Genomic DNA, 15,739 nt, shown 5'->3' on the forward strand with positions numbered 1-15,739 from the left:
TGAACAAATCATGTTAATGTAAAAGAAAATATGACGTTCTTTGTGGTATATTTGTAGCAAGTGTCACCTTGGTCCAGAGTAACAAAATAGGATTCAGATATACAATCAAACAAATATTTAATGTCAATTGTTCGCTGATTTCACTTTATTCATCTATTTGTAATAATACCAATTTGTATAACTAAAAATAAAGATTTTGATAAATGTTTGTTTAAATTTAACCCATATGATCCCAAAACATGTCTGCTCAGCTGGACCGTACGCGTATACTCATACGGTCCGACCGTACGCGTATGGTCGGACCGTACGAGTATACGTATACGGTCCGGACCGTATGCGTACGGTCCAAATACTCATATGGTCTGGAACATATACACCCCCCCCCCAAAAAAAAAAAAACGAATTCTGAACAAGAGTGGACACACTGAAATGTCTCGCCTGTTCTAGTGTTCATAATATAATTTATGTTGAAAGTATAAAAGAGCATTGTATACCACAAGCATTAATTAACTGTACTTGAGATGAAGGCGACACAAAAATCACATCATGAGGAAGATGTGTACTAAGTTTCAAATTGATGTGCCTCTAACTTCATCAAAAACCACCTTGACCAAAAACTTAAACTTGATGTGGGATGGAAAATCAAACAAATACACTATTGTAGATAAAAAAATGTTTCATTATAGACTTGTTTTACTTAAAAGCAGGTGTATTTTTTTAAATAAACAAGTTACTATTTTTAAAAGGCAGAGTGCCCATATTCATTGTATTTGGCTTGTCTTTTATTCATGAATTTCTTCTGTGAATTAGGTTAGAGTTTTTTTAAATATAAAAAAAGAAGGTAAATAGTTTTGCTCCATGGATCAGTATTTCAGAAAAAACCCATTAAACTTTGATTTATCATAGCATGTTATCTAACCAAAAGTGATTAACAGCAAAAATATGGCACAAGCAAATTAGGGGCCTAAACTACATGATTAAAAAAGTTTTTCACAATAATTGTTCAACAGCATCAGCCTTGTTTAAAGCAAGAATAACAGCATCAAGATCTTGGTCAATATCTGCAATTGGTGTTTTACATCTCTGCATAACAGCCAATCTGGAGAAAAAGGATGCAATCTGTCCAAGTTCTAAATATTCCTAGGGGTGAACCTTTTGTTTCCATTTTCATCCCTTGCCACTCTCATGTTCCTGACAACAGTTGAAGGATTAGCTTTAATTCCACTTCTTTCACCTTCTTCAAAAATGTTGCTCAAGTAAGATTTTACATTGTCTGAAAATCTTACAACCTTTCTTTCCTTCTTTAAGGCCCATCCCATTATTTGTTCATTGGAGCCTTGCTTTAACCCAGTCTCACATCTGAATTTGATTGTGTCTTCAGTTAGGTTAAAGCACGACTCCTTCCATCTCAATTTAATATCATTAAAGGTGCTTCCTTTATGATCTTGGTGTTCATGGTTGCCTAGCAGACAATGGTTGTTCATGTCACTGTACGATTCAAAATACAGTATACAGCCAATTTCTGGACAACTGATGTTAAATGACTCTGAATCTGTCTGTTTTGGCATAGTTGGTTTTTTTATAATACCATCAGGTTGTGTAGGAATTGTAAAGTTTGCATGGACATCAACATTCAATTCTACATCATTTAAAGTACTATTTATAGAAATCTTCTTCCCATTTCCAATTTCAAATGCCTTCCAGGCTGTTATTGTGTCATCGTTGTTGAATCTGACATTTGAAATCTTTGTAATTGCCTTAATAGGACAGGTGATCTTCTTAACGAGAGAATTAGGATCTACAGCTACACATGCTGCTTGGCAGGATGTTACTCCACCATGTTTGTCAATGGCCATTTTCATATCTGAGGCAGTTAAAACATCACTACCAGATGCAGCTGATCTTCTGATTTTCCCTCTCATATGGGCAATCTTTGCGTCACAATATGATTTACCATTTTGTGGCTCACTATAGTCATACCGTGCAATTGTTATGCCTAAAAAAATAAAAATATACATGTACATTAATTCAACTTAATGACACCAGAGTTGAATTGTGTTGACAAGCCTTCAACATAACAGAGAACTTCCACACAAATTTTCAAAGCATAAATATCTCCATATTATGTGTTTATAGTATAGTATGCAGTAGATGATAGTTCAAATTTTGAGACACTTGTATGTAAACAAATAACACTTTTAAAGTCATCAATGAACTAGCTATATATATATATTACGGTTATTTCTGGCAATTTGTATATTTCCCTTTGATCCAACTGGCTTATATTTTCAAATATCAATGTACTGACTGTATCACTAAAAATATAGGCAATGCATTGTGTGACATAATAATTTGTGTTACCTGCGATTTCTGTCCCAAAAAGCAAGACTTATGGATATAGTGATCTGGCAGCATATTAGTAATAGGTTAACTTTATTTTGTATGTGCGTACCTTGCAAGGTTCTCATACATGCACAGATAGACAATGGTTATTCTTATAGTGTATAATAGATTACCAATGAAATTATAAATGGTATTTATACCCTGGGATTTTAAAGTAAATTATATACTTTAAAACCCAGCTTTTTAAAGTAGATGATTATAGTGTTGTGGAGTTTGTCTATTTGAATTTAAGTGCAAAATGACATTATTTCTCTTACCAGTTGTTTCAGTGATCTTAGGTATAGCCAACCAAAGACTGCCACAATGGTAGCATCCTGCATTATCGCTTCTCAAGTATACTGTGTTGATTCTGGGAAGCTGAATTTTTATTGTTCTTAAAGTGTGCTCTAACACGGAAGCTACTGCAACCCAATCTTGTTTAACTGCATCCATTGTATGTGTATATGTTCTTTGCTGCAAGTAAAATAAAAGGAATCTAAAAAAATATTTTACTAAAAAGATAATTCTATAAAGAGGCTCCTAAGAGCTTGTAATCTTTCACCGATAGTATTGAATAAAAACTGCCAGTTTATAGCAATATTTTTAAATTTTACTAGGCAACACACATACATATTTTGTGTGAGACAAACAAAGGTGCTTTAATATATCATTTATCTGATATTTTTGACAAATTTAAGCAATAGTTATTGGTGGTGACCATTTTTAATAGGTACTGGGATCATCAACCTTAAATGTGGTAGTTTATTTAAAATACATGCATGTATTCATAGGTTTCTCAAAATTTTGTTGAAATTGGCCCCTTCAATAATCTTGATTTTTTTTTTAAACACAGTTTGTTTATCTCCTCTGAATTGTTTTACATTGGCCATATTGGGACCCTTTTCAGCTTACTTTGCTGAGGTGGCTAAGACTCTGTTAAAGGCTATAGTAGCCTATAATTTCTTACATTAACAACAATTGGTCTTGGATGGAGAATTGTCTATAATTGGCAATCACACCACAAAGGAAAAAAAATGAAATAAAACATAGGTGAGGTCTATGAAGTTCAACTGACTATATGCATTTTGAATAAGGAAATTACCATTAAATTCTGATTTTCATCTTTAAAAATACACACTGAAACATGCCAGTTAACTCCTTTTTGGCCAAACCAATCACTCTGTTTCTCACGAAATGCTAAAGGAAGGAATTTCATAGCCCAGTCCATGATTATGAGACATTCTCCATCTTTCAATTCCTCTAATAGTAGGATCCTTGCTAGATCTTGGTTGACACCTCTTACAATATGACTCTTCCATTCAAGAATCTTAGCCTCAGCTACATCTATACTGGCCAGCAGATCATTTCTAACTTCATCTGGTATGTCTGCAAAATAAATAATGTCAACTAGATATAGTATGCCTTTAGTAAAATAGATATGGGCCTGATTAAGACCTCCTCTGGGTGCAGGATTTCTTGCATGTTGAAGACCCATTGGTTGCCTTGAGTTGTTTTGTATGTTTTGGTTGGGTTGTTGTCTCTTTGAAAAAAAATTAAAAAATTCAATTCCTTGCTTTTTATTAACTTTTTCTTTGTTTTCAAGAAAGTGTATTTTCTAAATCAAAGAAAACTTAAAAATCATGATTATAATCGTACTATGTTTTATTATTTGATGACACTAGCAATAATGAAAAACACTAGTATTATTGCTCTCTTTTTATATTGAACAGTAATGTGCACCTAATGCATAAACTGAGAAAAGTTTATCTATTCAAATCAAATTACAAAATAAACAGTGATTTAAATTTGTTAAGGTTGCAATAAATACCTAATTCAGAAAGACGTCTTTTGATGGTGGAGACTGCTTGTGGAAGTAAATTACATCTCTCACATACCATGTCATGCTGATGGTCGACACAGTGCTGTTGTAGATGTTGGTCTGTTGGATCACTCAAAGAATAATTGATACAGTGATCTGGACATTTATCACATTTCCTGAGGTGTGCTTTAAAGTCTGTCTTCAAGTAAATTTTACTGGCATTTAAACTGTCCTTGCAGTCACGCAACTCTACTTGCACTTCCTCATCAACAACATAGTTACCCATTTCCTTGACTGTTGTTAACAATGTCTCATATGATGCACCACCATCAGCGGCACAATTGTCGAGGCCTTTCAGGTTTGTTCGTCTTGAAGATGGACATGCATTTAGAATTTTGAATAAAGTGGATCTTGATAAAGGCAGGAATTCAGTTTCTGTACAAAATTTTGTATACACGTTTATAAGAGTGGCATGACATGCAGTTCTCACTACTTCAGGTATTGTTACTGTATTTCCATTGTCCAACTTCATTTCCTTTACACCAAAGGATGAGACCTAGAAATCAAAAAAGGTTTAAGCTATTATTAGATAATTCAAGAACCTTAAAGAGAAAACTCGCATTACCATGCCCAAATAATTGTCACTAGTCAAACAAATCTTATCAGATTCAATAGTTGAAAGACTCATAACTCATACAAAAAGTTAGTTGATCAAAATCTGTGTGTGTATACAAATCTTAACAAAAAGTCCTAATCATCTATAAAGTTTCATGATATTCTGTTTTATGGTTTCAGAGAAGTTTCACTGACCAACAGTTGCAGTTGCAGCTGAATATTATGAGCCCATTTTCTCATAGAAAAAAACCATTTAAATATCTAAAGTAACTTAATCAAAGTTTGATTAACAAAATCATAGTGTAAGAGCACTATTTTCACAAAATTATACCCCTGCATCTTGCAAAGTTCATGTTATTGTATTGGAAACCCCAAAAATCAATTTAAACAAAAACAAAAAAGGAGGTGCACAATGGCATTATATCATAAAGAATCTGAGAAAGTTTCATTTCTTTCAGATAAGTGGTTAATAAGGAGTTGCAGATACAAAGTATCTGGGACGAATGGACAGACGAATGAACGGACGAACAAACAGATTGATGGACTTCCCTATCACTACATACCCCCGCTTTTTATATCATAAAGAATCTGAGAAAGTTTCATTTCTTTCAGATAAGTGGTTAATAAGGAGTTGCAGATACAAAGTATCTGGGACGAATGGACAGACGAATGAACGGACGAACAAACAGATTGATGGACTTCCCTATCACTATATACCCCCGCTTTTTAGGGTATATTTAAACACAAATGGACACATACCTGTGTGGATAATATCTGGCATTCTAAGAGTTGCATAGAACTCACTAAAATGATATCCCAACTACCCATAAACTTCAATAAACTAAATTAGTTTCAATTATCTCTCTTGAAATATTTTTGACCAGGTTTTTTTCCCTTTATGCACATTCTCGGATTATGTACTGCAAGTGTGTAAAGTTTCATCAATATTGATCAAGCTGTTAATAAGAAGTTGCACTTACGAGACCTGTTACTACATATTGCAATATTAAACTCAATAGTTCAATTATCTCCCTTGAAATAATTGGACCAAGACTAATTTCCCTCATGCATATTCTCAGGTTGTGTACGGTAAGAATATTCAGTTTCATCAATATCAATATTTTTTTACCTGGTGAAATGATGGACTGAAGAAAAAATCTAAGGCATGGTCTAACTTGTCTTTATCCATCCTATGTCGAAAGACTGGGAGCTGTTTAGGTATTATAGCACCTGAATAAAAGCAAATATTTTTATAAATCACTAGTGGAAAGACTTAAGACATTTTATTTTCATAACATTTTAGTTTGCATATTACTGTTTCCTTACATTCCATAAGGCAAAGAAACAAATCTGGTAGTTAACACATTCAAAACAATTTATTCTGCTAAAAGGTATTCATATGCTTACTTAGCACATTTTGCAATTTCTTTTTTTTTAATGATAATAACATTTGTATCAATGAATCAATAAACAAAGAATGATGATAATAATCAAAAGGAGTAAGTACTTGGACTAAATATGATTAAAATCATTCTCTGAATGTGACTTTGACCTAAATGATATGACCTTTGGGGGTCAAATTCTGGAATAAAACAATGCAGTAATGCCTAGAAACAATTGTTATTATAGTTTTCTTACTGTGACCTTAACTCTCAACATCTGACCTTTGGTCAAGATCAAGATACAGTTTTTGAGTTATGGGAAAAAGCTGTGTCTGACTGAAATTAACTTAGCTGTTTTTAACTGTGACCATAATCTTTAAGAAATGCTCTATAATAGAGTAAGTAAATCTTTTTGTGCAAAAAATATTATTCTATTTTTTATTAATGAATTGAAAATCTCAATAATTTTTCCAACTTCAAGTTATGGTAAATATATAATATGTGGATATTAAAATTACCATGGCCATTAGTTTTAGCATGTTTCCTGGCATCATTTATTGCATACACTGTCAGCCCAGGTATAAGCTGTTGAAGATCTTTCTTAGTATGTGACAAGGCAATCAATGACAAAAGTTGCTGTTTTGTGTTTCTGTCTGTACTCTCCTGATGAATCTTTACAATGATCTCTTGAAGTTCAGATGAGTTGGCAGATTCTGGGTCTTTATCTTGAATCATCTTAAAAAGTGCCTGACTTTGACCTGGAGCTATACCTGAAGAGAAACCAATTCAGTTAGTGATTTTTATGTTATGAATATTATTATACAATTATGACCCTCAGCATGCTCAGGCAAAGTAAATATTCCAAATGTTTAACCCTTCAAAGTTTTTTTACTGAGGGCACAGTAAAAAAGAAATGACTGTATAACGACCTATAGTTTTTATTTTCTGTGTCATATTGTTTCTTGTGAAGAGTCGTGTCATTGGCAATTACACCACATCTTCTTTTTTATATTTTAAGGTTACAATTTTGGATATTCACCACTTATTAGGGGCACAATTATACAGAACAACAGTCTCCTTATTAATTTTTTATGTACATCTGGCAATTGGATTGTATCTTTTGAATTATTTTACACTGGTCATTCTGGGTCCTTTTATATTTTACCTTGCAATGTGAGTCAATGCTCCAGGTTGAAGGCCAATACTGTGATCTATAATTGATCATATATGACATTTGGTATTGGATGGCAATATATCTCATTGGTAATTTTACCACATATTCTTATTTTTAAATTTATAGATTAATTTAATAGTCTACAGTTTTCAAACCATAGTACTGTTAATGGCTTGCCATTTTTGCTAAAATGGTCATTTACTAAGGGAGATAACTCATTCTCAAAAGTGTTTTGAACAGTGAATGACTGTAAATTGTTATTGTCCTTCCTTGCAATTGCATTTAAAAGAAAATTTAATAAGTTATATCATGTCATGTGTTTATGTATAATTTGTTTATAATATATAAGTAAAATATAATATATGAGAATGGCTGTCATATCATGTTAAAAAGGGACATAACTCTATATTATTTTTATCAGTGAGAGTCAGCTTCATAATAATTTATTTAATAAAAATAAATGAGCTTACCATTAAGGACAGTGTCAATGGCTGAAACTACTTTACGTTTCACAGTTCTTTTCGTGGAAGGTTTTAGGCTACTTATATCACTTCTCACTTGAAATTTGACAGGACTTGAATGGCCTCTACTTATGATGTCAATTCCTTTATTTAGGTCAGATAAAGATGTTTCCATATTTTCCTCACTCCAAGAAGAAATTTGTGACAAACTTTGTGACTGTGAGTCTAGGAACTGAAAGTTAATAAAAGAATGTTCAAGTTTTAATCTATACACATTTAGAAAGTATTAATCAATTCATATATTGTCATCACCATCTGTTCATTTTAAGGAGTAGCAGAACTGGTGCCACTAGTGGAGCAGTAACTGCTTACTCTTCATGAGCATTCTAGCCCACTACAGTTTTTGGGTGGGTTTGTTTTGCTCATTTTCAGCTTTTATTGTTTGTTTGTTTGTTCCTGTTTTAAATTATTTTAAAGTATTTTTCCATTCTATATTAAAATTCTTAACATAACTAAACAGAAGACTTGATCCCACTAACATGTTTAACCCTGCCACATTATATATGTATGTGCCTGTCCCAAGTCAGGAGCCTGTAATTCAGTGGTTGTTGTTTGTTTGTTGCTGTGTTATATATTTATTTTTTGTTCATTTATTATAGGATTAAACGCCTTTTTAAAGGAATTTTTTGGTGTATAAAGGGGACCAATTCACTTACTAATAAAGTCCGAAGGACTTTATGATATGTTTGTGAGTGACTTGGTCCAGTTTATACACCAATAAATTCCTTTTTAAAGCCATTTAATCCTTAAAATTCTTTAACAACACGGATAAGTGAAAATAAGTATTTTTTTAACGTCGAGCCTGACAGTGTTATTTTAGCCGCCATTGGTTACAAAAAAAGTAGTTCTGTCAATGTCGTCTATCGAAAAAATAAACAACTTCAAGAGTGACGACCGGAAGTCTTCTCGACCAATCATATGAACGTATTCCCTAATATGCAAATAATATCAGAATTATTTGTACATTAATTTGGCCGTTAGTTTTCTCGTTTGAATTGTTTTACATTTGTCATTTTGAACTAGCTACCAGTAAGTGTGAGTACTCTCACATCTGTACTAATGGTCTTTTTGTTGTTGAGATGTATAAGTGCCAAGCTATGTTCACTCTGTTTTTGTTAGATGTATTTCTATTTGTATATATCTGATGAGTTAAGCCTTTTCAACTGATTTTTATAGTTCAATCCTATGTTGTTCTGTTACACCACTGTCCAAGTTTAGGGGAGGATGGGATCCCGCTAGCATGTTTACCAACCCCCAACCCCCTTCCCCATCCTACCCCAAATTATGTATGTATGTGCCTGTCCCAAGTCAGGAGCCTGTAATTCAGTGGTTGTTGTTTGTTGCTGTGTTACATATTTGTTTTTTGTTCATTTATTTGTACATAATTAGGCTGTTAGTTTTCTTGTTTGAATTGTTAACATTTGTCATTTAGGGGCCTTTTATAGCTGACGTATGTCGTATGGGCTTTGCTGATTGGTGACCTATAGTTGTTATTTCCTGTATCATTTGGTCTTTTCCGAAGAGTTATCTCATTGGCAATTCCACCACATCTTCTTTTTTATTTCAGCTAAACATACCGATTCATCATCAGATAGGGACTCGGCTGTCTTGCATGTGTGCGTTTCAATACTCGTGTCTTCCAGTTTTATTCTCTTTCTGTTTTGAATAGTCTAAAACATATAAAAATATCAATCTGATATTATGAGTTAAAATAATGTAACCAATATTACAGCAATAATAACTAAAAAGCTGTTGCACATGTTTTTTGCGTTCAATACCCAATGTGTTGGTGTTGTTAATTTTTCAAATGCAAAAATAAAAACTCTTCTCAATTTTGTCTACCATGTCCACAGTTAAATTTTTCATTTCCTACTTATATAATTGCTAACTTCAGATAATGCCAGTATGTGCATGAAAGAAAACATTTATTTCAGGTATCATTATAACTCACAAACATGTACATGTCACATAATAATTTTTACAAACAAACTTCTGTTGATTCTAACAACTAAAGGAAACAAGTTGGCAGGAAACTTCTCAAATCAAACCAAATATTTACAGAACAGCTGGATCCATTATTCTTAATATGAAAAACTGTTTCCTAATGTTGCAAAACATTTATGGACGTCATACAATATGTTTCAACAATCTATTTGTTTCTAAATATAACTTAGGAAGATAAGCAAACTAAATAAGAGTCAGATCAATTTCGGAAAAAAAATGTCTTAATTTCGGAAAAGATTACGGAACATAAATTATAAATAGTTAGTTATACTACTTACATTTACAGTTTTACTTTGTTCAGGGTCAAACTCTTCTTTAGCAGATGATGCACTAGTTGAAACCTGTTCAAAGCCTCCAAATGGTTGTTCTTTGTGCTATAAGATTAAAACATAAAACAGTGTTTATGCAAATACTGTTTGTAAATAGGTACTACAAACAAATTTCTGATATATAAATATATCACTGTAAATTCAGAAGTTATTGTTTTGGATTTATTATTGTGATTTCATTATTTTACACCAAAATGAGAGAAAAGAAATCATGCTCTATTATTCATATATAAAAATCCAATATGTGAGTTTAAATTATTCTGATTACAACTGTATCATATTTCTCGCACTAATAAACATTGCAAGTATTTCCACACTTACAGAAGTTACAGTACTTTGTTCATTCAATAAATTAAACTCTGAACACTAAAAAAAGCAATGCATAGGTGTGCTGGGTGAGACCATTTTTTACCACTTAATTTTTGTACAAATAATTGAAATTTCATAACATATATATATATATATTGAAGACCTGTTGGTGACCTTCAGCTGTTTTTTTTTTTATTTGGTCGGGTTGTTGTCTCTTTGACACATTCCCCATTTCCATTCTCAATTTTATATGCTAAATATATACATATATGATTATGCGTACATAAAATTTTCATAAAAGATTAAAGTTCTCATCTTATGCATATATAAAAGTTATTTCTAGTTTTTGGAGACCTTCCAGAAAAACTTACATGTACATCATTATCTTCAAACGACATTGAGTCAAGGTTTGGAATACCTCCTCTACATGTCCGACATATTCCTAAATGAAAAAAAAAATCAAATGCAATTGTAAATTTTAGATTAATATTAATGTGCGTAGGTCTTTTCAATATATGTTAAAATCCCAGAGGTAGGGGGCATTTGTGGAAAAATTTGGTTGATTATATTGGGAAGCATTGAAACATGACTGGAGCCGGGCCCCCCTCTTTTGTAGTCATTTGGACCCCCTTATAAAAATTATGGTTCAACCACTTATTACCCCTATCAACATCAATTGGTAATCGTAGCTTTAGTCTGACATTAAGGATGATACATGTAACTGACCCACCCACCATTGAAAAGGCATATTCAATATACATGTAGTATAATCTTTCGAAATGGCAATATTTTTGTTATAAATAGGGGGTGCAAATTTCTGAAAAATTTCAATAATAACAAACATAATTCTACATTGAACATCTTTAAACCTGAGAAACACCATCTGAATATCTTTTTATTATCAAAATCCCCAGTATGATTTTTTACATCAATTTTCCCAGAAGTGAAAAAAAGCAAATTCTACTTTTTCTTTTATTTTTTCTTGATTGATTATAAAAATGTGAACAAATTGATTATATAATAATTATAGAAAAAGTTTGAACAGGTACAACAGGGGGTTATATTGTATATAAAGTTCTTACCTGAACCAACTGGCACAAGTTGTCCTGTTGAGATCAACAGATGTCGGCTGACAATTGGGGTGACACCTCTGTCTGGCTTGGTTTTCCCTTTATGGTTGGGATGACTGCATGCAACACTCCTTCTCCATCTTATTCCAAGTGTGGCCCGATGGTGTGGACATATTGTATAATCACAAAACAAAGTGAAAATACCAAGACGGAAAAAAATTAAATGGCCTTCTGATGGAATGCAGGTTTTTGAGAGTTGTAGTGATTGTAAATGGCTGTTAATATTAATGTTGCAGCTGCTTATTGTAATAAGATTATGTTCTGATGGAAAATAGTTGGAAAAACCACATCTACTGTTAGAAAAAATTGAAATGCTGCAGTTTCTTTCTGTCCATGGAGCGTCTACCATTGTTTACATTTCCCTCCAATGTAGTATACCTATTTTCTTTTGCTGAAGATTTCCGTCAGGGGAGATAATAACATGGCAATTTTAATTTTTTTTTCAAACGGTTTTTTATTATCAATTCAAAAAATCCCAAGATTTTTTTAGTTTTATTTGATAGATATAACAATTGTCTTTCTATCTATATATAACTTATCATATATTTTTTCTAGCCTTAAGAAAAAATTAATGAAAAATATGTGTAATTTTACATAGGACAAATAGGCAAAAATCCTGAAAATGAAACCTCTAGTAAAAAGCAGCAGTTTGAATGATGAATATAAAAATTGTGAATGATGCATTATTTTGACCTTTTTGAAGTATTTATTGCAGTTTTGGGTCATTTGATAAGATAAGGTATATCACATTTTAGTTAATTTGTCAGGTTCTTACATGGACTGCTACTTAAAGAGGCCCCTCATGGGGGGGGGGGGGGGGGGGGGGGGTCCTAGTAATCACATAATCACCATTTTTTTGCCAATATAATCACATAATCATTAAATATTTGCTTATCTTTAGTAATCAAATAATCATAAACTAAAAATACAGTCCTAGGTAATCAAATAATCATGAAATATTTGGCTTAATAATCAAATAATCATTAAAAAAACGGCCAAGTAATCACATAATCAAAAACCCCATGAGGGCCCTCCTTAAAGTTTAAGATCCACCATGTATTTTTAGTTAATACGTTTAGCTTTTGTCATCATGGATGATAATAACTGGTAGAACTATACCGTCTTGTTTTTATTAACTAAGGTGCATGTCAGTAGGAAGTGTACTGCATAAAATGTAGAAATGCAAAGTGATTTTGATGCAAGGCTATAAACCATTATGTATATTCAATTCGTCGAACAATCAGCCCAATAATGTCAGATCTGTAAATTCTATAGCCTTACATCCAATGATAAGACCTATATTTTATGCTCGAACGTTGCCTAGACCCCCTCCCCTTTTAAACTCCTGGATCCGCATCCTACAACAAAGTCTTATAATATTTGTTTGTTCTATGTTTCTTATCTATAATAGAAGTTGTGAGTAGTAGGGAGTGTTCAGTTTTAGGCGCATGAAAAAAGGTAGGCACGCTGGCACGGATAAATATGGTCATGCCCATCCCACCGAAAAAAGGTAGGCACGCTGGCACGGATAAATATGGTCATGCCCCTCCCACCGAAAAAAGGTAGGCACGCTGGCACGGATAAATATGGTCATGCCCCTCCCACCGAAAAAAGGTAGGCACGCTGGCACGGATAAATATGGTCATGCCCCTCCCTCCCTGTCAATCAACAGAAGTCATGACCTTTCGTTTCGATTACACATAAACTTATTTGGTCATAACGATCTGTGAAAAATCTATACATTCACACGTTGTATCCAAATAAGTTCATCGGGTGAGGCTGAAAAGATAGTGTTACCTCCTCGAACAACATTTGCCTGGTCATATAATCAAATTTGGATTCAGATCGACTACGTCATCGTGTAAAAGAATAGATTGATCAAATTTGGATTCAGATCGACTTATATATATTTGAACCTCGAGATTTGAGCGTCATGCCATTATATTAGTTTTTATAACAAAAGTAAATATATGAATAATATGCGTTGCAATTAAAACAAATGATCAAATAAATAATTAAATTATACATAAATGAAAACAAACTTATTTACTTACTTTATCCGAACGTCGATTGTAGTCATTATATTCCAATCAACAAGAAATGCACGCGTGTACGTCTTGCTGTATCATAAAGCTGGCTTCCTTTTATAATTGAAAAATCACACATATGTTAGAAGACTGACCGATACATATCGCATTAGTCTTATCTTTTGATACATTGATCAGTGTGTGTATATATATGTCTGGGGATTGAATTTCACGTCTTTGTTGATTTATAACAAAGATAACTCGAGTGACTAATTAGATACACAGAACTTTCCTGCTAAATACAATTATTGTTCAATGAAGCCTACTTTTATTTGAGATGCGTGAGTTTCTCATTTATTAAAATCGCAATGTTATGATAAATGACATTTATTATATCCCTGTAAATAATAATTATTTATTGTTATTCTTACACACACACTTTTAAATTCATACCAGATGGACATAAGTGCACAGCGAGATAATTATATCAAATCCTCAAAGGAATCACTTTCATCATCAATATTATTTTACAATAAATTATCTATCAAATTTAAAAGTTCACGGAAAAATGGTCCCAGTCTCGTGTAATTTCCATTACGTTTTAGAACGTTTTCATTTCACCCAGTGGTCGTTTCTAATCGCTTTCATTTACCAAGAATGTGTTTTAGTCGTTCAAAAAATGGAACTACACTACTGGCTTAGACAAAAAAAAACGACTGTATACAAACAGAACATTTAAAATGGGAACCCAATTATCTCTTTGCTACCACATCAAATTCCCGATTTTGACATCTGTCAGTGTTGTTAAGCCAATCAAACCACACATCATCACGTGATCAAATACCCTTTATAAACAGCGTTGGAATCCAACGTTCACAGAGTCTTCATAAACTATCGAGATGGAATCAACACAAACCATAACTGAGGGTAAAGAGATTCGAATGACGATTGATATATACTTGTTCTTATATGCTAGAAAAGTGGTAGAAGAAGTCAGACTTTTAACCAGAAAACTTTGTTTTGGATGTAGAAACAATCATCCCAGTCAGAGAAATCATTCCTGTCTCATGATGTCCGAGTTAGAACAACTGAATATATACTTCGACGATGCCTTGGAAAATGTTGATTGCGAAGAACTCTTAGAATTGTGGAAAAGGGACACTAAACTTACAGACATATCATTGGAGTTGAAAAATACATTTATAAACCTTTTACAAAACTGTGAATGGCGAGAAAATAATTTACCAGACAAAGATGGATTCTATGAAATGACAAAGAAAATAATCCAACTTGGTGACCGCTTTACAAATTAACATTGCTAATTATTTATGGATTAATAATATATAGATGATGTTTCTGGGTATTTTTTTTTTTTCAATTTGTAACTAATGTTAATAAATATTTAGTGTCTAATTTGCTTTCATTCATTTCCTATTATTTATTGTAGACTGGAAAGTCGAGAACTATTTTTCGTTATGACAAGGAAGGGAGGGGAGATAACGACGAAAAGTAGTTTTCGACTTTCCATCAGGCCAGATGCACGACAATATGAAACATACACAATATACATTTTATTATACACAATATACATTTATTGTTGTAAAAAAAAAAATCTTTGCATGGTGTTATGTGGTTTTAATCGAACTTCGGTACTCATTCGAGACATATGAAATGTATGGTTACTTGTATAAAAAAAAAACATGGTCATGCGGTGGCGGCGGTGGCGGCGGCGGCGGTGGCGGTGGTGGCGGCGGCGGCGATGGTTATAAGAGGAAGAGGATCGAATGCTTAATCAAAACCATGGACGAGTTTTACTTATTCGTCAATAGTGGAGACTCGCTCCAACTTTTTCCCCAGAATAGGGGAGGACAGTTCAGAATACGTTTACCTAGATCACACTTAATGAAAGGAACGTGGGAGTGTGCTCTGTTGGAGATGACCTTTGTACCGGCTTTTGAAACGTCTACGCAGAGGATGTACGTGTGTTGCGATCTGGTAAGGGATGAATCTTACGTCAGAGACACTTACCTGCCACTGCTTCAATCCG

At 33.0% G+C, this 15,739-nt stretch overlaps 1 protein-coding gene across 1 annotated transcript; it reads right to left on the minus strand.

Annotated features, from left to right (window-relative positions):
• Window positions 1–464: 464 nt before the first annotated feature.
• LOC139524642 (uncharacterized) lies at window positions 465–12,022 on the minus strand. Its single transcript, XM_071319593.1, has 11 exons — window positions 11,618–12,022; window positions 10,907–10,977; window positions 10,176–10,271; window positions 9,471–9,563; window positions 7,843–8,065; window positions 6,717–6,968; window positions 5,946–6,046; window positions 4,211–4,757; window positions 3,485–3,768; window positions 2,661–2,856; window positions 465–1,996 (listed from the first exon to the last, which is right to left on the minus strand). The coding sequence occupies exons 1-11, from the start codon at window positions 12,012–12,014 to the stop codon at window positions 1,131–1,133; spliced, it is 3,126 nt and encodes a 1,041-aa protein (XP_071175694.1). The 5' UTR covers window positions 12,015–12,022; the 3' UTR covers window positions 465–1,130.
• Window positions 12,023–15,739: the final 3,717 nt, after the last annotated feature.

This window comes from Mytilus edulis, chromosome 5 (genome assembly GCF_963676685.1).
Source record: "Mytilus edulis chromosome 5, xbMytEdul2.2, whole genome shotgun sequence".
NCBI lineage: Eukaryota > Metazoa > Mollusca > Bivalvia > Mytilida > Mytilidae > Mytilus > Mytilus edulis.